General features: G+C 46.3%; 1 protein-coding gene across 7 annotated transcripts in view; it reads right to left on the bottom strand.

Annotated features, from left to right (window-relative positions):
• Positions 1 to 24991, bottom strand: part of Dnhd1 (dynein heavy chain domain 1) — a 66675-nt gene that overhangs the window by 9613 nt on the left and 32071 nt on the right. Inside the window, exons 13-30 of one of the 7 annotated variants that reach the window (XM_029565560.1) lie at positions 24443 to 24600; positions 23860 to 23985; positions 23497 to 23773; positions 16345 to 16472; positions 16053 to 16251; positions 15544 to 15638; positions 14799 to 15006; positions 11195 to 11320; positions 10857 to 10954; positions 7854 to 10743; positions 7493 to 7658; positions 7138 to 7330; positions 6601 to 6889; positions 3933 to 5535; positions 3546 to 3754; positions 3099 to 3303; positions 2921 to 3023; positions 140 to 289 (exon numbers count right to left, since the gene is read on the bottom strand). In XM_029565560.1, coding sequence (XP_029421420.1) covers positions 140 to 289; positions 2921 to 3023; positions 3099 to 3303; positions 3546 to 3754; positions 3933 to 5535; positions 6601 to 6889; positions 7138 to 7330; positions 7493 to 7658; positions 7854 to 10743; positions 10857 to 10954; positions 11195 to 11320; positions 14799 to 15006; positions 15544 to 15638; positions 16053 to 16251; positions 16345 to 16472; positions 23497 to 23773; positions 23860 to 23985; positions 24443 to 24600 — 7223 coding nt within the window. Of the gene's footprint in view, positions 1 to 139; positions 290 to 2911; positions 3024 to 3098; positions 3304 to 3545; positions 3755 to 3932; positions 5536 to 6600; positions 6890 to 7137; positions 7659 to 7853; positions 10744 to 10856; positions 10955 to 11194; positions 11321 to 14798; positions 15007 to 15543; positions 15639 to 16052; positions 16252 to 16344; positions 16473 to 23496; positions 23774 to 23859; positions 23986 to 24442; positions 24601 to 24991 lie in introns of those variants that run through there. The other 6 variants (XM_029565555.1, XR_003850203.1, XM_029565557.1 and 3 more) reach the window with 6 other exon arrangements.

Below are 24991 nucleotides of genomic sequence, written 5' to 3'. Positions count from 1 at the left end.
GTTCTAAGCCACCCTACCACCTCTGCCTCCCTACCAGGAGCTCCCACCATGAATCACCTCGTTCTGTTCTCTGGACATCATATTGCACCCTTCTGGATTGCACCCTTCCACAGCAAGAAAGGTAGCAGGAAGCACCTACCTGCTCAAGAAAAGCCTCCTGTTGAGCCTGTAGGGCATCATGCTGCCTGACTAGACTCTCAATGAGGTTCTCCTGGTGCCGACACTCTGCCAGCTGCTGCCTGTACAGTAACTTGCTTTGCTCCAACTGTTCCTGATATATGCTGAGGTTCTGTGAACAGAGGTTCAGACTCTGCAGCTCCAAATCTTGGGCTGTGCCTTATCCATGCTGATATTTCAGCACTTCCTGCTGTACATATCCAAATCTTACCTTGCCTCAGGTAACAACTTTGTTGCACCTCATTGTTCACATTTTACTGTATTATATTTTAGACAAGGTCTCACTATTCAGACCAGTCTAGCCTTGAACTCACAGAGATCCACCTGCCTCTGCCTCCCTTAGTGCTGGGATTAAAGGCATGTACCACCATGCCTGGCTTTATTATTTACATTTTAAAGGAATGTTTTTGAGCCTGTACCATATCCTACACATGCTGTGCTACATATTGAAGCACTGTATGATCTCTAGTAAGCTCATCTTGGTATACTTTAGAGCATGCTGGACTTTCTCTGTCATAATATGGATAGCTGTTTGAAATTGCCTAGACAAGTCTAAACTACGTTCCTTAGCTTCTTGGATCTTTGTTTTCTCATCAGTAAATGGGAAATGGACAGCTGCCTGAGAAAGCTGTGCAATGAGTCTTTTGTTTGCTTTTTTATTTATTTAACTTAATTTTTTATGTGTATGAGTGTTGTGCCTGCAAGTGTGTAATTGCACCATGTTGTGCAGTGGCCACGGAGGACAGAAGAAGGCATTGGATATCCTGGAAGTGGAGTAAGACAGTTGTTAGCTGCCATGTGGGTGCTGGGATTCGAACCCAGGTCTTCTGTAAGAATAGCCAGTGTTCTTATCCACTGAGCCATCTCTCCAGCCCCTTGTTTGCTTTTATGAAACAGGGTCTCATTATACAGCCCAGGCTGACCTGAAACTTCCTATGTAGACCAAGTTGGCCTCAAACTCACAGAGATCCACCTGCCTCTGCCTCCCGAGTGCTGGGTCTACAGGCATGTACCACCATGCTCAGCAGGAAATCTTTTTATCTATTTACTTAACAATCTACCCATGTATCTAAATGTAGATGTAAACATAAACACAGACATAAATGTTGAGTGCCTGGGCAAAAGTTTTACAGAGTTCAATTAGATTTGTTGGGGACAGCTTTTAATAAATGAACAAATTGAATATGAGAGACAGAGAAAAATGGAGGAACTTCTGGGATTTGGAACTCCTTGGATGATTAAGGGGATAGTGGTGCCCTTTCCTGGGGTGGGAACATGGGAAGAAGGATGTACTATTAGGACTGCGAGTGGATGACCAAGGGATCTAACTCTGAATGACCCCTGAGATTATGAAGGTCTCTTGTCTATATTTGGGGCTTGTTGTATTATGGTGTGATATAATGAATCAAGGAATAGCAGGACTCCTAAATCAGATCAATAATTCCTGACATTAATCATCTTAGGAAAAGCTAGGATCCACGACAAGAAACTAGACTCTGAGAAATATGAGAGACTCCCGTACCCTTTGAACTCTTTTCCCCCTTTTGCAGTTTAGGTGGGTCTTGAGGTCTAAGCTTGTGATCCTAAAATGTGGACAGGAAGAGGGCCCCAGCACCTCGAGGACTTCAGGGGACACAATTTACATAGACTACTACGGAAACCATGTTTCTGGAGCTGTGTAACATGGGGTGAGAGTCCTGAGCACACTGGCATGAAGAGGCTGTCTAGATATGAGGAGTTGCAAGGCCCGAAAGCTTACTAGAAAGTGGAGATGACCTAATTCAGAGCTGGGCACTACTTCACATCTCTGTAGTTAGGCCTGAACCTTTTGCAGCCTTATGCACTGGGAATTAAAACAAAGATCTATTTCAGAATCCACCGTATACAAAACTTCCGTTTAGTTTGTGAAACCAGATCTAATGGCATATTTAGCTGGAGCAGATGTTCTGGGCCCCACACTACCCGTTCTAGTAAAATAGGAGAGGTTTAGTTATTCAAAGGTGAATGGCTCTGCACATCAAAGCAAAAAGTCTGGAATTTGGGCTAGAAAGTCTTATTCCATGAGAACTGTATTGGGGTAACACTAAAGTAAAACAGGGTGGCTGAGGAACAAGTGGAGCAAAGAGAAAAAGTTGGTCACTGAGAAATGCCCAGTAGATGAGGGTAACCAAAGAAATTTAGGACACCGGTGTCTAGTATGCCATTTGAATCCAATTCTGTTTCTTTGCTCTAGTGTGTATTTCTCCCTGTCTCCATCACTCACCACATTTCCTCCATGTTCCCCACAACCTTATACATGTGGTGCTTTTTTGGAAGAAAGAAATGCAGAACGAAGTGCTAAGGGGGAGGAGGGCTTCAAAAGGTGAGCCAGCCAGAAGCTGTAGTGAAGTCCACTGAAGTGGACAAGAGTGAGGTGACTGTGATAATGTAAGTCCTGCCCCATCCCTCAGGGGAATCCGGAGATCTCAGGAGCAAACCAAACTGTATAGAATCAAGGCATTAGAAGCAACCAGGGGCAAACACTTGGGGTTTTCATTTTATGAAGATCCTGGTCTTAGCTGTGTCGTGGGGAAATCTGGGCCCTGAGTTATGAAGGAAGAGGCAGCAGGGATTAGAGAGATCACCTGGGGAAAAGGGTACTCTGCAAAAATTAAGAACTAAGTTGCACTCTTGGATTCTCCCAAGTCCCCTTTTGTTCTCTGCTTTGACACAACTGTATGTCTCACAGTCTTCTCCTTCTTACTTTGTGGGAACCTTTTAGCTGCTGCTCCAAATCAGAGACCAGGCTGGTTCGGGTGCTGTGCCGCTCAACCATCAGTCTCAGAGTCTTCAGGGCAGTGTGAATGCTGGAAATACAAAGGACGAGTGAGTGGACTAGAGAGAACAGAAGGAGATAGACTGCAGGGAGTGGGACCACTTACCGCAGGGCCCTAGCCCTCATCTGCAAGATCATCATCTGCTGCTGTAGCAGGAAGATATCCAGGAAGTCTAGAAAGGTCTTGGGGGTAACAAGTGGCAATGCAGGGCACTGGTGCTGATTGTAATAGGCAGACGAAAGATGGATGAGAACCATGATTTTGGCCACAGTGGGAATTGAAGCCTTGATATCTGGGCACTTCAGGGAGCCTGCAAGGGATATGACCGGTCTGGCCTTGTGGCCTTGCAGGGGTTATGAGAGGAAAAGGAAAGGAAAGGGAAAGGGATCTCTCCCACCTCAGGAAGGATAGTAGAAAGTGCCAAGGAGTCAGAAGGTGACAGTGAGGACAAGAGTGAGCGTGACAGAGCAAGAAAGTGAGACCGACCCAGATACTAGCACTCACTAGAAGCTGCTTGGGATGTGTGGTGAAGATAAGTGAAAAAGGGCTTACCATCATCAAGGGGTAGGCTCTGAGCACTCTCCAAGTGGCACTGGGCAACCCTTATCAGGGAATCTTGGTCCCAGGGTTCATAGCGGTCAACACTGGCAGTGGTCAGTTGAAGGAGCCTCAGGAAAAGGGTTGGAGGCAGCTCCTTTTGGGCCTGGTGATCACCAAGCAAGAAGAACATGTGCAGATTGTTACGCACTTGCTGGTAGAACCTGTGGGTCATGGAGTCAGCTGTCATCTTCCTTCTGATGTGTTTCTCCATCCAACCCCCAGTTCCAACCCTGACCCCCTTAGCGCTCATCTTTAGAGTTTGCACAACAGCCCATACATATTCTCTGGTCTTTTCAGCTAGGACAGAGTGACAACAGAGCTGATAAGGTAGGGCCTTACCTATGCAATACCATTCCCTTCTTAGTGGTGTATTTGACAACCAGGTTCTCCTTGGGGAGATGCTCTTCAATGTTATCCAGATCAGCCTCTGTGTACTGGTCAGGGAAGCTGCCTGAGGTTGCCAGAGCTACCAGGCGATGAAGGGTCATAACATCCACACTTTCAGGCACTAGGAGAGCCACTGGCTGGTTTAACACTCCAGCTCGCCAGCTGGTATTTCGGAGACACTGGGAAATGTCTTCCTTTGATTTAGACGGCAAATGGAATAAGTGTACCTGACAAATGCTCGAAGCCAGGGTGATGGCAGTACGACGCCCAGTACCCCGAGCCACTGAAAGCAGCAGGCCATGCTGCTGGGGCCTGGCCAGAACCCGGACCAGGCGGACCACATGCTGGGCCATCGTGTGGCACCGGGCAAGGTTGGGGTTCAGCTTTAGCTGAACAGCTGAGGCGGCCAACTGCTTTTCCAGGTTCTCCCACTGTCGTTCCAAGTATAAGTTGGGGGTCTCAAAGCTGGCTCCTATTGTAAGTTCCTGGCTGAAGACCAGGTCTGAAGGCTCTTCCTGGGGATACATCAATAGCACTGGTATCAACAAGGGTGAGACCAAGTCCATCTGGGGTGCCTTCTGCTCTCCACTCTTTGGTGTTTCTGACTGTACCTTACTACTAGCAGACTTTATGTCTTCCTCCTGCTCTGTCATGTAACTTACACTTTCTATGCTCTCCTTGCTTAGTGACCTTATGGATGGTGATAGAGTTGGGATGCTGATGTATGAGCCTGTGGTGGCCTGCAGGCCATAAGGATCTTCTTCCTGCTCAGAATCACTGTCGCTGTTGCTTAAGTCCTCCCACTGGGCTATTTCTCCTTCAGATTCTACCTCAGGTACCCTCTCCTCCTCTTTTTCCTCCTCGTGGTCCTTGACTAAAGACTGGGTCCCTGGTGCACAACAGAAGACATTCTGAGCTACTTCTAAAAGCAGCTTAGCACAGTGGGAGCGTTCCCTAGGGCTGTCCAGCCGGTCACAAAAAGTTCTCTGTGCCTCGTGCAACCAAAGGCGCACCATGCTGCGCATAGACGTCATGATAGTCAGGCGAGTGCCACGCAAGCCTGACGCCCAGCGCAAGTACTCCTGGTGATGGGAAGAGTCTGAAAAGCCTCGTAAGCCCATTCTGGTAGGCAGCAGTTGAAGACTTCCCAAAAGGTGGCTCACGGAATGTAGGGAGAAACGGTAGTGTGGGCGGAGGGGCGAAGGCATGAAACAGTTGCACACAGCCTCCCAGGCCTCCACTGACGCTCGGACTAAGGCTCTTGCTAGAGTGTGCTCCCGCTCCACAGAAGGGAAGCGCTCAAGCCAGGCTTGGATAGTACGGACATGCCTGCTCAAAAAGGTGTCCTGGGTCATGCTGCCCAGGGCCAGCACTGTGAAGAGTCGAAAGAGGCGTGGACAGAGCGGGCGCTCCCAGAAGCCTGGCACTGTAGCAGTGGCAAGGAAGCTGACTGTGGGCTGCAGTGTCTGCAATTCCAAGGTGGTGTGGGCATAGATGGTGCCGTCCATTGCCTGGCGCAGAGTCTCCAACACTGGCTGGCAGGTCTTCTCTGAATCTGTGGAACATGAATAGTGGAAACACATGCAAGTCCACATAAAAGTGTCCCCACATACCTCCCATTCCTGCTTCCAGCGCACAGAGTTCTAAAGGAGTTGTGTGCACCTGATGTGTTGGCACTTGGTGACCTCAGAGTAAGTTGCTCTCCCTAATAAACATCCCCTAAAATGAAGTAATTTCTTCTCTCTTCTCCTCTAGATCCTACCTCTATGACCAATTACTCATTACCTGAAGAAAATGAATATAAGATTTGGAAGCTGGCATGTTTAGAAACTGCATCAGATCACGATGGTGTGTGTGTGTGTGTGTGTGTGTGTGTGTGTGTGTGAGAGAGAGAGAGAGAGAGAGAGAGAGAGATCACTTACATTACATAAATCACAGTTATAGCACACATATGCTTTTAAAAATCAGCTTTAAGCCACTTGGGAGATGGAGGTGGGAGGATCAGGAGTTCAAGGCCACCCTTGGCTACAAAGTGACTTTAAGGCCAGAAATAAAACAAACACACACGAAAACAAGCAAAACCAAAAGCAAAGACTAGGCATTGTGACTGCAAGATGGCACCTACAGCTGACCTGAGTTGGATCCCTGAAACTCACAAGGTGGAAGCAGAGAACCAACTCCTGCAAGAACTGTGACCTCCACCCCACCCCACCCCACTAAATAAATGTAAAAAAATGTTTCAAAGAGTTCTGGCTTAAGTGACTGGTTGGATGGTGGTATCTGTTCTCAGAGGACACAGGAGTAATTTTAAGGGTTGGATCTGAGGTGCCAATGAGACAGCAAGGCAGGAAGGTACAGTAGAGATACAGTTGTATAAATAGGGGAAGTGTTTAGAAGAGATGTCTGGACTAGAGATAGAGATTACCAGTCAAAGCAAAGATGGTGAATGAAGCATTGAGAGTGGATGGGATTGCTCAGAGAACATACGTAGAAAGAAGATGTAACTAAGTACACGAGTTTGATCAATAGACAAATATTTGTGTCAATGAATGTTGTTATGCATTTTATAGTATCATGAGACGGCAGTAGCTCTCTTTGCTCCCCTTTCCCAGCTTCTCACCAGAAGCAGCCAGGTGCAGATCTTCCATCAGGAAAAGGAGAGAGCATTTCAAGTCCTGGTGATAGCCAGAAGTTGGGTTGGCTTGTGCTTGGCCTTGGACCCCTCTGCTCAGCAGGTGACGAAGATGGGCAGAATTGAGGGCAGGGTGGATGGGACTGTGTATGAAAGAGTGATTTGGCTCCACTAGCACCTCTACGAAAGCTGACTTCCCTGTGGCTGCCTCTCCAGCCAGCAGCACTGGCTGTCCATTTGACAGGAGAAGGTCCACCACATACAAGAGCCGCTCAGTCTGCAGGACAGGAGTAGGGCTTACTGTGGCAGCTCCAGGACAGGACAGCAATCAAGGTGAAAATATAGGTCTAGGGAACTTGTCTTAAAGCTGAACTTAAAGAACACTCCATGTATTCTTATAATTGTGAAAACATCAGAGAATGGAAGCAAGTGGACCTCAGCGAGGCCTCAAAATATAGGCTACCCCCCCACCCCAGCATAGCTCTCTAAGTCTTAATCCAGACTACTTTCCTACTGTCTTCATACCTGGGTAGAGGGGTGGAAGGAACCCAGAGATCCTCTGACACGGCTGCTCAAGTATTGGCCCGTGAAGGGAACCAGAGTCCCATCTTCAGGGTTTACGTGTAGATCAAACACCAAGACTGAGGAGGGTGGCTTGGGGTAGTTGGAGAGGCAACTAATAGAATTCCTCATGAAGTTATCAAAGAGAGGCCATAGCCTGCTCAGTGGGACACACGGGGCAAAGTCAGACAGTTGTCACAATTCCATCTGTGATGCTCACACTCCACCATAGCCCCACAGTAATGTCCCATGCATTTTAATTCCCACAGGCCAGTCTACCTCGTCCCTCTGAACCTCCTTCCTCCTATCCTTGTGGTACCTGGAGGGAAGGTGGGCTCCAAAGCCCCAGATTACAGCAAAAAGAAAGCTGCTGATAGCCAGCAAATGTTTCCTCTGCCTTTTCTTCGCTTTGTCACTGTCAGCCTGGGTCTTGCTTTTTGAAGACTTGAAGCTTTGGGCCACAAGATCACTGCTACTTAAGTCCTCTACAGTGGTCACTGGGGACAGAATAGGAACCCAAGTAGAAAAGAAAGAACAGAGGGTGGTCATACTACTGCTCCTTTTTTCTTTAAGTTCCCTGGCCCAGCTTCACCAAAGAATCCATGCTTCTGGCTTCAGGTGTAACCCAGCTACCCTTAGGATCCCATCTCTCTCACAAACCAGCCTTTCTGTCTTCATACCTGGGCCACATGCCTTCTCCTCCTTATACAGGTGTAGGTGAGGGTCAAGTAGACCACGCAAGATCCGGGTCAGGCTGGTGATTTCTGCCACACCTGGGCAAACACCCTGATGCCCATGTACCTGTAGCAGAGAACTGGCACCCTTGTGGGCAAGGAATCTGAGCACTGCAGGCACCATAATTTCAGCTAAGCGATTGAGCTCAACGATTGTTCGTTGCTGTAGGTGGTACTCATTGGGCAAGGATGTCATCAAAACTGTAAGCATGCACTGCCAAGTCTGCTCCCCACCACACCAGACTAGACCACACTGGCCTACCACTGTGGGGGACATGCCTTCTGCATCTGCAACCTCCATCAAGAGAAGGGTACTCAGGGGTCGTGCTATCTGTTGACCATTGGGGAGGCTCAGCTGAGGAGGGTCACACAGGAGGCAAGTGATGGAGTCCAGCCATGCACAACTAGAGGCCCCATCACATACTATCCATTGCTGGATCCCCATCAATTCCTCTGACTGGTCTGTTACACCTGTGCTCTTACACTGAGGGGCAGCACGAAGCAGCTTTGGAAAGATGCCATAGTGCCAGGAGGAACCCTCTAACCACCCTAGGAGCTCTTGGGAACTGAGTGCACTAGGATATAGGTGGGTAATTTCCACAGATTGGAAACCCTTGGTTGAGGTGTGTTCCATGGCTGCCAGTCGATTCTGAATCTTAAATAAGCTGTTCCAACAAGTAGTCTTGCCACTGCCTGCGGGGCCCAGGAGCAAAATGCCAGAGGCCCGGCTTAGGGCCTGACTGAGCTGCTCCAGAGATATCAACATGTTAGGGGTGGGAAGCAGGTCTACCCGCTGGAGTTCCTCCACTACCACTGACCTCATCAGCCTATGGGTCATGGGCTCTGCCAGTACTTGGCTAGCACTAGGGAAAATCCCACACAGCAGCTCTTGGAGTTTTTGTAGGCGGAGCCCATCCAGGATGCTGAATAGTGGTGAGTTAAGCAGGGCATGCAGCAGGGCAGCCTCCTCTTTGACAGCTGAGTTGTGGGGCTTCTGGGACGTATCTTCCTCCTTGGTCACATTCAGCATATGTATTGTGCCTTCTAGGATCTGCTTAAGCAGTGGCAAGCGGCAGGGCAGGGTCCCAGACACCAGCTCACACTCTAGGGAGAATAATTTGGATAGGCGAGTAGCCATGCGGGAGGCATCCCGCACCCCTGCACCCAGCAGGGTCAGCTCTGCCACTCGCTGCAAGTCAGGCAGTGCCAGTGCCACAGGCCGCAGTAGCATGTGCAGATTGGCAGGCACAGCAGGGCTCAGGGCACGCATTGTCAGGAAACAGCCATAGCCAAGGCGCATGGACACATGATGCTTCTCAAAGAAACCAATGCCAAGGAACAGGGGATCAGTGGGGTCTATGGTGCTGGTGCTTTGGGAAGCTTTCTGATACAGTGGGGCATAAAGACGGTGCACTTCAGCCAGACGCTGGCCCAGGGCAGAGAGCAAGCTAGAAGGTAAGCGGTGAACTGCCTCCAACAGCAGCCAGGCCCCACCCTGAAGGGCACCATTCAAGTAGTTGCTCAGACACCGGGACTCTATCTGGGGCAAACAGGGCATTGTTACCAGCTGGCGGCCCAGGGCCCGTGCCAGGCCATTCATTGTTTCTGCCTTGCCCAAACCATCCCGGCCCAGTAAGGTCCCACAAGCCACCTCCTCCAGGGCCAATAACAGAACCAACACTTGCCGCTCATGCATCAGGCTGGGCAGAGGCCCTAGTTTGGGCCCTAAGTATTCATAATTGTATAGGAAGGACCGGCCCAGCACATCTATCCAGCATGTAGCTGGTGACAGAGAGGGCTCAGCAGATGCAATAGTCTTGAGACTTTGCAGGGGACTCTTGGGGGTCAAATGAGATGACCCCAGGTGATACTTAAGTTGCCGGGCCCAATGGAAGTCTGTCAGACCACTAACTTGGTGCTTTTCCAACAGCTGTGCTACATCCCGATGAGTCACTGCCATGACCAGCAGGGTGCTGAGTAGGCTGGTCTGGCGGACAGAAGGCAGAGGATGCCCATCCTGGGAGCTCCTCTGAGTTCGAATAAATTGCAGCAGTACTTCAAGCTTGTGTATATGCATGGAGGTCATGCCCAGGGTCCCCCATTCAAGCAAAACCTCCTCCATCTCTGCCCGCCATACTACCTCCTCTGCCACTAGTATACACTGCCAAGGAAAGGCCTGGACTGAATCTAGCCAGTGCTGGACATGTAGTGGCAGGGATGCCTGTCTTTGTTGAGGTAGTTTCTTAAATTCCTCAACTAGAGATGGGTTCTGAGCAAAGCAGGTGGCCACACAGCCCTGCAGCATGTTCACCAGTACCAAACGCAGACACTTCTCCAGAGAGGCCAGCCACTTGGGGAGATCTGGATGTAGAGGGAGGGGCCCCTGAAGTTTCACTTGCTCTCCACCTGCCCCCAGCACAGCAAGTGCTTCCACTGGAGCCTGTCTGCTTGGGCTTGACTCCTGATCATCCTCATTTTTCTCATCATCTGGGCTGGACTTGAAGTTCACAGCTTTGATATGAGGAAAGCAGCGCTGTGCCCATGTCTGGGCCTCGCATGTTTCTAGAGGGGCAGCCAGCAGGGCCACCAGCTCACTGTCACTGAGGAAGAAAAGGCGGGGGAAGCGGGCACATACCCCATAGAACACATTCTCCAGAGCCACGATGATGGCCTCCAGCTCCACAGACCCTCCTTGCAGTAATTGTTGCAGATGCTGGCCTTGGAAGTAAGGGCTCCTCTTGGCATTGGGTACTATAAGCGACAGAACCATTGGGTCAGCTACAGAGATGCACATTAGGGTTCGATACTGATCATCCATGACCTTGAAACGAGCATTCTGTGGTAAGAAAGACGAGAGTGAGGATTAAAGGAAATGGCAGCTCTACCCTCCCCCCTAGAGTCCTGATACTCAGGAATTCCAGCCCACTCTGCCTTAACTTCCTTCCCTACCAGGTCAGCACTAGGAAACTGGATCTTCATCTCATGCAGAACTTTATTCAGAAAAATCCATTTCTGCTGGAAAGCCACCCATACCTCCAGCAAGGCACCTGTGTACACAGTCAGAAAAATATTTGAGGGAAATTCTACTGTTCTAGCTTCAAAAGGGTCCAGCATAACTTGACTTCTCCCTTGACCCACTAGTCAGTAGTCACCTTAAGCCAAATAGCCTGGGAGGTCCTCACTCTCTCCTTCAGATCCTCTCCTGTCCAACATCCATGTCTAACGCCCATCCCTCTGGACAATTCATCAGGTCCCATTTCTCCATCCAGCTAGAGGTCTGTACTCACCCAGGCCATACATGATAGTCATCCATTCCAAAGCCATTTTATGCAATTCTCCTGACTTTTGGATGGCTAGGATCTTAAATAGTGCCTGAAGACTGTCCTGGATGGCATCTTGTAGGCTGCTGTAGTCTAAGGAAGAAAAAGCTGAACTGTCAGAGTTCAGCTAAGCTGGCATCATCCCATGTGAGGCAAGGGCAGGGCATGGGGCAGGAAAAAGCAGAGCAGCATAACCTTCTAGGGGAGACGGTAACAAAACCTCAGTGCCCTTTCTATCTTCATGGACTGTACTGGCCAATAGAGTAGACCATAATCTATACAGCTACCTCAGAGCTTGTATGCCAGATTTCTTTCCCATATATACACAGACCCCAAATTCTCAACTGATCTTGGGAAGGCTATAAAGAGGTTGTGTGAACTCTTAACCTAGATCTAAACTGTGTCTGTCAACATGTTACATAAAAAAACAGTTTCTTGGGAGTAATTTGTATTTTCTTTTTCATACATTTCCTTGTTCTTATTTCATTCAGAATTTAAAGGGGAGAATTAAGGATTTGTAGTAGCCCTAACCCTACAATACATCTTCCTGGAATAAGAGTTAAACACACAGGGTTCCATCAGTTTGGGCTCATCTGGGTGAGTGAAGTCACTAGCTTCATAGTGTGTGGCCACCACAAAATTCAGTCCTTGATTAATACAGCCAGAGCTGATGAGAATGGAAGCCTGGTACAGAGAAAGGAGCACCTGTGGGAGAAATATCAACCACACAAGTATTTTGTGTGACTTAGAGCCAGAAGGGAAAGGCAGGCAGGAACAAAAGTAATATAAGGACTTTGAATTCAAGTAGGTATCTGAAGCCATGCCTGTAGGTGACCCAAGAACCAAACTATCCATAGTTTGTACTCTCACTATTTTTCAAATAACTTTAGATTTAGATTAATCATTAATTTTAATTTTATGTATATGAGAGTTTTGCCTGCATGTAAGTAGGTGCACTAATGTGTGTGCAATGCCCACAGAGGCCAGAAGAGGGTGTTAGATCCCCTGGAACTAGTTACAGACAATTGTTAGTTGCTTTGCGAGTGCTGAGAACCAAACTGGGATCCTCTGGAAGAGCAGCCAGTGCTCTTAATCACTTGAGCCATCTCTCTGGCTCCTTAAATTGCATTTAGTGGCAAAGGAATTTAAGGCTGATACAGAAAAGTTGAAGAGAGCAAGAAAAACAGATTGATAGAGCGTGGAACCAGGTCAAATATGGGTTTTCCCATCTTTTTGGATGAGCATAAACTGTGTTCATGTCAAAAGTCAAGAGAATGTCCTTTGAATCTTATAAATCCAGTCTTAGTATGTACCAGTCAAAACTGAAAATCATTAGTTCTGAATACGAGGGGTGTGAACAAGGAATCTATGCATCAAAATAGATGGACAAGTTTCTCCCAACCAAATATTGGACATGGACATGTGATAAGGATAAAGATTTTGTATGATAAAGGCAATTCATGTTAGAATAGAAAAGACATATCCTACTTTCTATGACAAATGTGCACCAGCTACACATTCTGTCCAGTTGGACTCCTGTAGCCCAAGTCCATCTACTTCTCTCACTCCTCATCACTACCATCCTATTATTACTTTCTACTTGTCATTCCAGTTGTTTCCTAACTGATCTTTCAGTCTCCATTCTTTGCCTCCCAATTATCTACATTAAAGTAAAATATGACCATGTTACTTCCCTACAAAAAATTCTCCATTATTTATGTCACTGAGTAAATTTTAAAAATTTATTAATTTTATTATATGTGTGTGTGTTTCACCTGCATGTATGTTAAGTTCACCCCATGTATACAGTGCTATCAGAGGCCAAAAGAGAGCATCAAATCCTCTAGAATTGTTAACTACCATGTTGGTGCTGGGAACTGAACCCAGGTCCTCTACATTAGAGGCCAGTGCTCTTATCTGCTGAATCATCTCTCAGCCCCCCTTGAGTATATTCTTAATGTGACCCACAAGACTTTGCACTATGGAACACAGCCATTCACATCATGGTGGCCAGGAAGCAGAGACAAGGGAAAACAGGAAGGGGCCAGAGCAGGATATTGTACTCAAGGACACATCCCCAGTGACTTCCTCCAACCAGGCCTTACCTCCTGCTTTCTACCACCTCAAATAATGCCATCGTATTATGAACCCATGAAGAGAGTAAACTCTCAGGATCCAATCAGTTTATTAGCTGTCAATCAAACCCCCCCAATACATGAGCCTGTGGGAGACATCAAACCATCACACTGGCACTAACAGCCAAAATCCCATAAACTCATAAATCTCAACCTATTCTTTAGATGATTCCAGTATTTTTGCTCTTATAAGTTAAATTGTATATTTGCCAAGAGATAGAGTATGTTTGAAAACCTATCTATGTGAGTTATGTCATAATTCTAATGATCTAATCTAATCAAGTGTTAGCTATTGGAATATGTGTGGGGAAAGACTTGCTGTTTCTATAGAAACCCTAGAAGAATTTAGTAAAGAAGAGCTGATAAAAAAGATCTTGTTCTTAGGACAAAATGTTAGCAAGTAGTTGTAATTGTATGTTTTAAGTAAAAATAAAAATCTTAAGTCATATCTACATATACAAATAATATTATGATTACCATATTTAACTAACCTTTTGGATGCACAGATTTGATAACAATTATGCTGGGTAAGAGAATTCTGCTGTACTAGCAGTTCCCCATACACCTTCCTGGATGTTTGTTTATGTGCTATTCCTTGTCTCATCCCTGTCTCGCATGCTCTTGCCACCAAGTTTGACAAACTCTTACTCCTTCAAAGTCAGCATGAGGCCTGTCTAAAGGAATACTTCTCTTATTTTCCCTGATCCCCATCCTTTGAGCTGGTCTCCTCTGCTCACTTACTGTCCTCAGTATGGTGTTCTGTCATGCATTTAAATGTATGCTATTGTCATTTCCCCACTGGACTGGAAGTTTGAGGGACAGGGCTGTTACTGGTAAGTCTCAGAATGCCTTGTGTTGGTAAAAAGAAGGCCTATGAATTTAATGAAGGAAGGAATAAAAGAATGACTGTGTGGATAAGGCATAAAATCAGAAGGGTAAAATCCAGAGGACAGGGCATTGAAAAGTAAAGAGAAATAACCACAGGGAATTTCCTAGGGTGGCCAACAAGATGTCTCAACAGGTAAAGGTGCTTGCCTCTAAGTCTGATGGCCTGATTTCAATCCCTAGAACCCACTTGGTGAGAGAGAGAGCAGACATCTGCAGGTAACCCTCTGAACTCCATAAGCACACCATAGCATGTGTGCTCCCCTCACCCACACAAAATAGATAATAGAAAAAAGAATTTCTTAGTCTACCAGAATGGGAAGGACCTTAGCTGAAGGAGCCAGGCATTGAGTTGGGGGAGGAAGATGTTTGTGAAGTGTTCTTACAGAGATTAGGAGAGCTTGGAAGATGCTGTCTCACAACACACTGATGACTCAGGCTATTCAATAAGGATTCCACCCCGACTAAAGGAGCCAGATTTGACAGGAATCAGTGGGTCAAAGGAGCCTCCAGCCGGATGTATTCACTGGGTCACAAAGGCTGAGTCTCACCTGAGAGGAGGAAGGTGCCGCTATCCTCATCCACTAACTCCCACTGGGGGCTGCGGAAGACCTGCTTCTTGGAACGCTCTGAGGCTGGAGGCTCATAGGGTACATGGAGGATGAAGTTGAGCAGGCGCAGCTGGCGTGCCTCCCAGTACTGCTGCATCTGCTGTAGGGTTTCTTGGGCATGAATTCGTTCCTTATCATACTGCCAGACCTAGAACAGGGGTGTCTCAGAAACCAGAACTGGCTAATGGCTCAGGATAGCCCTGAAACTAGGATTTGAGAATTGGGTCTGAGGCAGAACTTAAGGGCCAGGAGAGTGGAGATCTCAGAGAAGGAGTGGGACTATCAGCCTTCGTGATGTATCTGCAGCAACATCTATTAATACTGTGGCCCCACGCCACTGCTTTCACTGAACAGGCACTCACTCAGTAGACAATACCCTAGTCAATTTGTGTTTGGGGACTGGGTAAATGTTGGGGGCATCTGATATTCTGTGTGCCCACCACTTTGGAGCTGTCACCTACTTCCTCTATCTTTTATTCTTTCAGAGTCTAGAACTACCCATCAGATCCTCATCTGCAGACTGGGGGAGACTGTTCCTACCTTTAGAAGGTCATCAATCTCAACCTCCCACTTACCTACATGCCAACTGCCATTGACCCCATGTCTCAAAGGACTTCTGAGACTTGACTGACTTTATCACAGGTCCTAGGCTCCAACCACCTCTTCTCCTTCTTGTAGGCCCTACCTGGTTGATTCGATCTGCAAATTCCAGGAGTGGACAATTGAGCAGCTGGCCCAGTGTGAGAAATTCCGTACTGTGGAGGGTGCTCAGCCCTAACACTGGAATAAAAGAGACAGGTCAGAACAACACCTAAGATATGGCAGAATCAAGCCCATATACCAGAGGTAATTTTTACCCTAAGCCCAGACTGGAACTCAGAGCGTAGCTCAGTGCAGCCCAGCTCAGACTGTAGTACAAATCAACAGTACAACATAAAGTCAACAGCTCAGAACCAAGGTCCTGGGGACAGCTCAAATCCCAGAGCCGAGACCCAAGCTGTGTCCACTCCCCATCAGTAGACAGGACCGTATCTCATAATGAGGGGGATTGGAAATGTGTTCCCTCTAGGCAAAATGAGTTTAGGGCATATGGGAAAGAGCAAAGAAAGAAGGCATTTCCAGGAGCAGCCGTAGGAAATTGCTCCAAACTCTATATCCTTCCCCTCCCTCTCCCTTGTCTCTAACCAAACACACCTCTCAAGAGGGATTGACAGTTAATGCTCTGCAGATGAAGGCTGCTCAACTTGGTGAGCAAGGGCAGGTAGCTTCGAAACTCCTCCAGCATGTGCATGCAGTGTTGCAGCACAGGGCTGTGCAGCCCAAGGGTTGTGCTGAGCTTTGCCGCCTCTGTCAGCCAGGCATCTGTCTTCTCCCGGGCCATAGAAAGATTGAACTGGAGAAGGGCTCACTATCAGCTTAAGACCCTCCCACCTCCACCCCACAGTCTTCTACCCCAGGCAAGCCCTCCAAGGAGGAGTGTTAGCACCTTGGCTAAAGCCATGCCCTTCCACTCGCTGAAATTTTCAGAGATGATTCGATACAGATGCCAAATGCACTGCTGCTGCACAATGGGCCGGGTCCCACAGATGGGCAGGGCCATAGGACTCTCCTCCCCTGTGGGATAGGACTGGCTGAGACCTGGGCTATTTGGGGAGTGGTTACTTAAGAGCCCTTAATGATGTAAGGTTCAGAAAAGGATGCCTGGGGACACATGATACCTGTGAAGGAAAGTCCCTCCCCCAACTTCTGTTAGTCTCCAGCTCACTCACTACTTCTAGCCACACTGGACTCTACTGTTGCTCTGATATACTGGGCATGCTTCCTTCTGCTTAGGGTCTTTGACTTGCACTTCATTCTTTATGGAAAATTCTTGCCAGAGAACCACAGCTCAAACCACCACCTCCAACTCTAGGTCTTTGGACAAACTGCATTCTTAAGGAGGCCTATGCACTTGATCCCATGGAAAACTGCTTTAGTCATTTAAAAAAAATATTTTATATTCACATAGATCAATAGAACACAATAGAAGACCCAAGCATGAGTTCATATAATTTCAGCCACCTGATATTTGACAAAGGTTCTAAGAACACACACACGGTGGAGGAAAGATAGCATCTTCAACAAGTGGTGCTGGCAAAACTGGATCTCCACCTGCAGAAAAATGAAACTTGACCCTTATCTTTCGCCCTGCACAAAAGTTAACTCCAAATGGATCAAAGATCTCAATATAAAACCTGAAACTCAGAAACTGCTAGAAGACAACACAGGCAGCACCCTTCAAGATACAGGCATAGGAAAGGACTTCCTAAAGTGGACATCAGCTGCTCAGGCACTAAAGTCAACAATCAGTAAGTGGGACCTCATTAAATTACAAAGTTTCTGTACAGCAAAAGAAACAACTAAGGAGGGGAAGAGGAAACCCACTGAGTGGGAGAAAATCTTCACCAGATACACATCTGACAGAGGATTAAGATCCAGAATATACAAAGAACTCCAAAAAGAAAGAAGATAAATGACCCAATACAAAGATGGGCAATAGACCTAAACAGAGTTCTCAAGCGAAGAATGAAAATGGCTAAGAAGCACCTTAAAAAGTGCTCAACATCCTTAGTAATTAGAGAAATGCAAATCAAAACCACTTTAAGATTTCATCTTACCCTAGTCAGACTGGCCAAGATCAAGAGAACGGAAGACTCCAAATGCTGGAGAGGATGTGAGAATGAGGAATACTCATTCACTGCTGGTGGGAATGCAAACTCATGCAACCACTATGGAAAGCAGTGTGGAGAACCCTCAAAAAATTAAAAATGAACCTACCATTTTCAGTGATACCACTCCTTGGCATATACCCAAAGGACTCATTGTACTAAAGAGATACCTGTACATCCATGTTTGTTGCTGCCCTCTTCACAATAGCTAAGAAACGGAAACAACCTAAATGTCCCTCAACTGATGAATGGTTAATGAAAATGTGGTACATCTATTCAATGGAGTTCTACTCAGCAGTATGAGAAGATGAAATTATGAACTTTGCAGGTAAATGGATGGAGCTAGAGTGTGTTATACTAAGTGAAGTAACACAAACACAGAAAAGCAAGTGACATGTTTTCTCTCATTTGTGGATTGTAGCACCGATTCCTTATATGTGAATATATAAATTCTGAAGTAACACCAGGAGCCAGGTAAAGGCAAAGAAACAACCTGAAAGGGAGATAGTAGGGAACAGATGCTACCTGAGGGAGATGGAAAAATTGTGAGTAATCAGCAGGGAAGAGAGGAGGGAGGGACAGGCAAGGGACCGTGGTGTGGGGGAGGGAGGGAAGTCAGGAGAGGAAAGATGGCAGGAGTCAGGAGGTATTGTGGGGAGAGTGGGCATAATGAGGGCACTGTGACTAGGAAGGGAAGGAGGAGGGAGGCCGGATGGGAGGGAAAAAAGAGTAGAGATGAGTGAATCTCGGGTGGGGGGGGTGCGGCTAGGAAACCTAGAGAGAAATGTGATGCCCTAGAAACCCTATGAGAAATGCACATTATGAGTGTCTGAACATTAATGCATATGTACACCTGGGAGCTGCTTGACAGGAAATGCAGTGCCAGATAGAACAGACCTCCCTTAGAGTGACAAGCATGCCATACAGCACTCATCAAAGAAGCTTCTTTTTGCAACAGATGGAGGCTACCGCAGAGTTGCACATCTGGTCAGGCATGGAGAATATATACCTAGGAGATGCCTGGTACTAGGTGATACATCTGCAGTTGAATTCCTACAACCAAGGCTCATGGAACATAGCTGAATAAGGGGTAGAGAGAGGGCTAATGCACCCCTCAACTCTCATCAGTGAGGCTTCCATGTATATCAGAGTTTGTTACACACAGAAGACCTCAACTAGCCAAATTTTGGACAATAAGAGATTGTAGAGTATAGGATGGGACTCCTATATGGAACCTTACCCACCCACAGCTCAGGGACCATTGTGGAAGAGGAGGCAGAAAAATTGTAAGAGTCAGGGCTGGTTCATGAACATATGAGGCGGAGGCTTCCAGGCCAATGGAGGCCTGCTCATGTGAGCCTGCAGCAGCGGTGGCATCCAACATGGGACCCATGTCAGCTCAAGTAAACAAGGGCCCAAAGGGGAGGTGAGCAACAGGTGGTGAGTCAGCATTAGATTGAGAACCATTTGAGACTGGTTGCAGCTGGGTGAGGGAGAGTATGACTTACATACGATCACTGGATGGGCTGACTAGACTCCAGTGGACACATTTACACTGGAGGACATTTGAGTACAAACACCTCAATGAATAGGACTCAGCATGTATGGCAGAGTGCATAGGGTTTGGTGGGAGGGGGAGGTATGGATGGGAGAGGGGGTCTGGATGTGAGTGGCAAATGTATGAAATTTTAAAAGCTCAATAAAAAATATTTTATTTTATGCGTACAAGTGTACTGCCTGCATGTGTGTAGATGTACCCGTGTTGTACAATGCCTGCGGAGGTCAAAAGAAGGTGTTGGATCCCCCTGGAACTGGAGTTACAGACTGTTGTTAGCTACTATGTGTGTGCTGGGAACTCAAGTTCTCTGCAAGAGCAGTCAGTGCTCTTAACCGCTGAGTCATCTCTTCAGCCTCCTTTTTTGGTATGTTTGAGACGATTGCCCTGTAGCCCCAGCTGGCCTATGTAGATCAGACTGCACTCAATCTCACAGAAATCTGCCTGCCACTACCTCCTCTCCTTAGTGCTGGGATTAAAGGCGCGCGCCACTTCGCCACTCTTATCCTGTAGTATTTTCTTCTAGATTACTTATCACTTTCTAATATATTACATAATTTAGTCTTTCTTCTCCAGTTAGAATATTGTGTCCATTAGCAAACAAGTGTTGAATAAGAGAATGAGTGAATAAACTTTCAAGGATAGTTTAGAGAGATAAATGGGAAAATGGATCTGGCCCACATAGGTGTAAATGGACCCTATGGGCTAAATGGGGATGCTCCTGTCCTGTTTACTAATGGCAATTGTTCTTTCTTTCATCTCACAAACTATTGTGTTAGCTCTCTTAACCAAGTATTTGCCATTGGTTGTAAGATATGTGCCCCAAATAATTTGTAATTAATAATAATTATAGTGCCGAGGTTTGTAATATACTTAAAAGATATCAGACTACAGTCAAAGTTATGACTATAAGATTGTCAGTCTTAAAAAAAAAGATTGACAGTCTCATCCACTTGAATGCCAGTATATTCTCCTCAGTGGGAGGAAAAGCAACCGAGTTATACCCTCATGCAGGGAATTATGCAGTAGATGGTGAACATCCTCTATCATGGAGATCTCAGAAATTTTCACAAGGTTGAGAATCACCAGGCTATCTGAGCTCTGATCTGACAGATCAGAGTAAAACAACAGTGAATCTAAAGTCTTCTGATCTTTCTTTGCCTGAATTTCAAAGATCTAACTAGAGACCTACAGAATGATGAGATTTGTGTCAACATCATTTCTGACAAATGATGTTACAGAAGTAGGACCAGGCGTGATGGTGCATGTCTTTAATCCCAGCAGAGGAAGGTGAGTTCCAGGCCAGTTGAGGCTACATAGTGAGATCCTGTCTCAAAACAACAAAACAACAACCCTCCCTCAAAAAACACAAACTCTTCTGCAAGGCGAGAAAAGATAGCTCTAAACACATGAAAAGATAAACTTAAGGATTGAATGGCCCTTTGTGGACACTGTAGTAGCTACTCAGTAATTTCCACTGCCTTTTAAAGTGTTTTAAATACACAAAAATGATTTCAAAAGTTTTCAAGTTGAAAGAAAAAAACAGAAAAATAAACACCTGTGTCCTGTTTATTTTTACCTTTCATCAGCATCTTAACCATTTGCCTTATCACGTATGTTCACAAGCTCTGTTTGTACATGGACATATGAATACACAAACACTTTTCTCAGTGTTATTGCCTTTGTGTGTGCTCATGCATGTGTGTGTGTGTGCTGCGCGCGTGTACGTACATGTGTGTATGTGCATGCACATGCCTGTGTGCGTGGAGGTTGGAGGACAACTTGCATGAGTTGGTTCTTTCCTTCTATCATGTGGGTTCCAGGGGACTGAACTCAGGTCATGAGGCTTGGTGGCAAGTGTCCTTACCCACCAAGCCATCTGACCACCCTTGTATTTTTGAAACAAGGTCTCACTATGTAGTCCAAAATGACCTCAAACTCATGATCCATGTATGCCACCATGCCTAATTGTTGATAAACAAGCATTTTCTGTCTAACTGTTAAGACTGAAGTACATAAATCTTTACCCTAAGTAGTCAAGTGTTTCTACACAGATATTCTACTACATTGCGGGAGTATTTTCTACTGTCCAATTTCAAGGCTGTCAGTTAATAAAGTTCCTGGTAGCATTGCTTCCCCTCTTCAGAATGCTATCATTCAATTCTTAGTTGGACCACTGCCTAGGTGGTGTGTCCTCTAGGTGCCCTGTCTGGAGGCACACTACTGGTGGTGTTGATTTTGATCACCTTGTCAAACTGTTCTATTTTTCCACTAATTGATGTTGCTTTTTCTCTCTTTGCTATTAGTAAGTAGTCTCTAGAGGTGACTCTGAAGTGGTGCAAGAGGCAAATAAATCAATAAGGATGAAATATAGACTCCTGCTTACAAGAAAAATGCCAAGAGCCATCTGGTAGATATGGAGGGAGTGGAAAAATTATTTTGCAAATATCTTAGTAAATATGGGATCAGGTTTAGGCCATCAGTGGATACCAAATCTGGGGCAAATTGGACAAGGAGCAGAGTATTTGCACCACTTCAGAGGAATGATCAGGAAGAAAGTAAAAGAAACGCAGGAAAGATCTATTAAATCCAGTATACATATAAGAATTCTGGAAGGGTTGCCAGGCATGCTGAAACATGCCTGGAATCCTGTGGAGGTTAGAAGAGACTGTTAGATCCCCTGGAACTGTGGAGTTACAGATGTTTGTTAGCCACTATGTGGGGGCTGGGAATTGAACCCAGGTCCTCTGAAAGAGCAAACACTGCTCTTAACTACTGAACCATCTCTCCAGCCCCAAAGATAAAAACTTTTGACTTCAAGCTGGGCGTGGTAGTGCTTGCCTTTAATCCCAACACTCAGAGGCAGGTGGATCTCTGTGAGTTCAAGGCCAGCCTGGTCTACATATTGAGTTCCAGGCCAGCTGGTGCTACAGGGAGACATTGTCTCAGAAAGACCGAAAAAACAAAATGAAACAAAAAAACCCCCAAAACTTTTGACTTCAAAATTCAATTCAAGCTGTGATATAAGGGCACTTAGTGTCATTATCACCATATAAGGGGGCCTAAACATTTTAACACTTCAAACTTCCCTTTACAGAAAAATAAAGTACTCAAAGAAATATTTTAGCCATCTGAGGAAGATATGAAAAGTCTGGTTTCAGAATAAATGATAGTAAGTAAATACAGTCAGTAAACGTCATATGAGAAAATAGTCACATAGCTATAAAAGAAAAAAATGTTAGAAGTGTGGAATGGAACAGAAGATACATAGTTTTAAAAATGGAGGATGTTGGACTGGCAAGATGGCTCAGTAAGTAAAAATGCTTGCAGCCAAGGCTGACAACCTAAGTTTGATCCCTGGAACTCACATGGTAGAAGGAAAGAACTGACTCCCATAAGTTGTCCTCTGATCTCCACACGTATGCCCACATATACACAAATAAATCAATAAGTGCAATTAAAAGTTAAGGTTAGTTATTAATTCACCTGGGCCTAAAATACTAGATTATTTTTACAAAGATTGGGAGGTTAGGTGAAGAGTTAGGAATAGAAGGAAGTGAAGTCAGTGTTACAGGCTTTCCTACGCCAACACCACATGGCCTGAGTCTTCCATCCTGATTTTTCACAAACCATCCCAACTCCTTACAGGAAAGGCCAAGATCTGTGCTCTATGTCACTTAGAATATGGGCTAAGGGCTCTCAATACTCTACCAAAGAAAAAGCTCCTTGATTTTGGATGGTTCTAGAGCATCTGAGGTTGGGAATGCCCACAAGCAGAGATGGTCACAGTTGACAGCTGGCTGAGAAGGAACTCGTGGTGTGCCCATCTAAGGGACACAAGTGACTGCACATGAGAAAAGAGCCCACAAAGTTAGGTGTGGAAGGGAACCATCCTGGCTACACTGCCGTAAAGAAAGGATAAGCCCTGTAGCTCTGTCCTGGTCTCCTTCTATAGGACAGTGAGACCCTCATCAGCCTTTTCTATAAACTACACTGGCTGGAGGCAGTGGTTACTGCATCAAGATCTATTATCTGCAGCCTGCTGCTTGGTATAAGACTACCTTGACCAAGGCTACACAAAGGCTAAGTTTTATAGTAAGGGCCCACATTTCTCCTGCATCAGAGTCTCATTTTAACCCTGACCCTATCACATTCTAATGCAAGATGCAGCTGTTTGCTTTCCCTACCAGACTGAACTCCCGGTATCCACTAAACCCAACACCTGTGATATTTGTTTGTAAAAGAGACCAATGGAGGTATATGATTCCCAAGGCTTGCTTAGGGTCACAGAGGACACAAGACCCTGAATCCCAACCCTTATCTTAGTTGGAAGGTCTATCACAGGTGATGGTGAGGAGGTAGGGATCCTTAGTACCAGTGAAGGTGGTATAGGCATGATGTAGTTCAGTGAAGTGGCTGACTGTTTTCAGGAACTGATGCTCCAGGGCAATGAGCTGGTACTCAGTGCTCCTCTGCTCCTGTGAAGGATCCATGAAGGGAGCAGACAGGGCCTTCTGCAGCAGGCCTTCCAGCTCTGCCAATGCTGCTGCCATCAGCTGCTGCAGCTTGGGCACAATGGCATATCGCTTGCTGAGCAGGAACTCTGAGGCCTGACCTCTCTCAAACCGAAATGCCTCCCACATATCCAGAAGCTGTGGGGCAATCAGAGGCAGTGAGAAGATGCGGTCACAAAGGAAGGAGGCCAGAAGGGATGGGTGACTCTGAATTGTTTTCTCACCGAGATGTCCATCACCTCATTTTCAGCACTGAAGAGGCCATGGTGGTTGCGGAGGAGTTCATGGAGTGATCGGACATATTCCACTCGCTCCTCGAGCTGGGTGTACTGTTCATTGGCTTCATTCAACTGCAGAGGCTACAGCATGAGAACAGCACCCCCACAACCCTGCCCACCTCTTTAGACTCACCCCCAAGAGGCGATCCCGCCTTCTACAGTGGGAGCCTGGGGGCTCCAGATACTGCTACAGCCTTTAAACCATTACGTAGGATCAGATCCCTTTCTGACCCAGGTCTCAGTGGTAGCCTAGTTCTCATCCAGCAGACATGATGACAGTGTGACATTCCTAACTGACTGACTGAACCCCACCTCTGAACATAAATAAGACTATCTCATTCCACCAGGGTCTACTACTCATGTGAGGAAGCTAAGAGCCATGCATCAGCCAGGGCAGAACACATATATGAACAAGGTTTAAGACCATCTGACCCCATTGGGAGTACAGCACAGGTAAAGAGAGTGTGCTGAGCCTCTGGGCAGGGGTGAGCCCTGGACATCCTGGGAAGAATGGATCTGGAAAACTCACCTTTTGAGAGCACTGAGAAATGGCATGAATGTCTGAGTTGATGGTTTGAAAGAAACGCAAGAAATCTGTCAGCTCTGTCATTAGCTGCTGATTGCGGTTCCAGCATTCATTCTGCACATGTTCAAGAATGGTCTTTCTCGTGCTGTTCAGCTTGGATTCTAGAAACAAGAGAGCCTGGTAGTGGGTGATGCATGGGAAGGAAGGAGTGCTGAGAGTACGGAATTAGGATTCAAGAGTGGATAGACAAGATGAACATTTCCTCCTAACATGACAACAGAGACAGACATATTAAAGGAACAATCACAAGGGGTCCTCACAGTATGATACATCCTCTTTGAGCATCCAGGAGTGAAAGGAAGGGGGCCCCAAGAAGGTTTTGGGACGACCTTTACAGAGGAGGGTACTGAAGTTGAATGCATTAAGTAGTTCTTTTTAAAAATATTTAATTTATTATTTTTATTTTATGTGTATGAGTGTATTGCCTGCGTGTACATGAGTGCACCTGTGTCGTGCAATGCATCAGAGAGGGCTTCAGATTCCCCTGGAACT

The sequence above is a fragment of the Nannospalax galili genome, unplaced genomic scaffold (assembly GCF_000622305.1).
Source record: "Nannospalax galili isolate Female #2095 unplaced genomic scaffold, S.galili_v1.0 scaffold398, whole genome shotgun sequence".
NCBI lineage: Eukaryota > Metazoa > Chordata > Mammalia > Rodentia > Spalacidae > Nannospalax > Nannospalax galili.
This window is presented reverse-complemented; position numbering and strand designations above follow the sequence as displayed.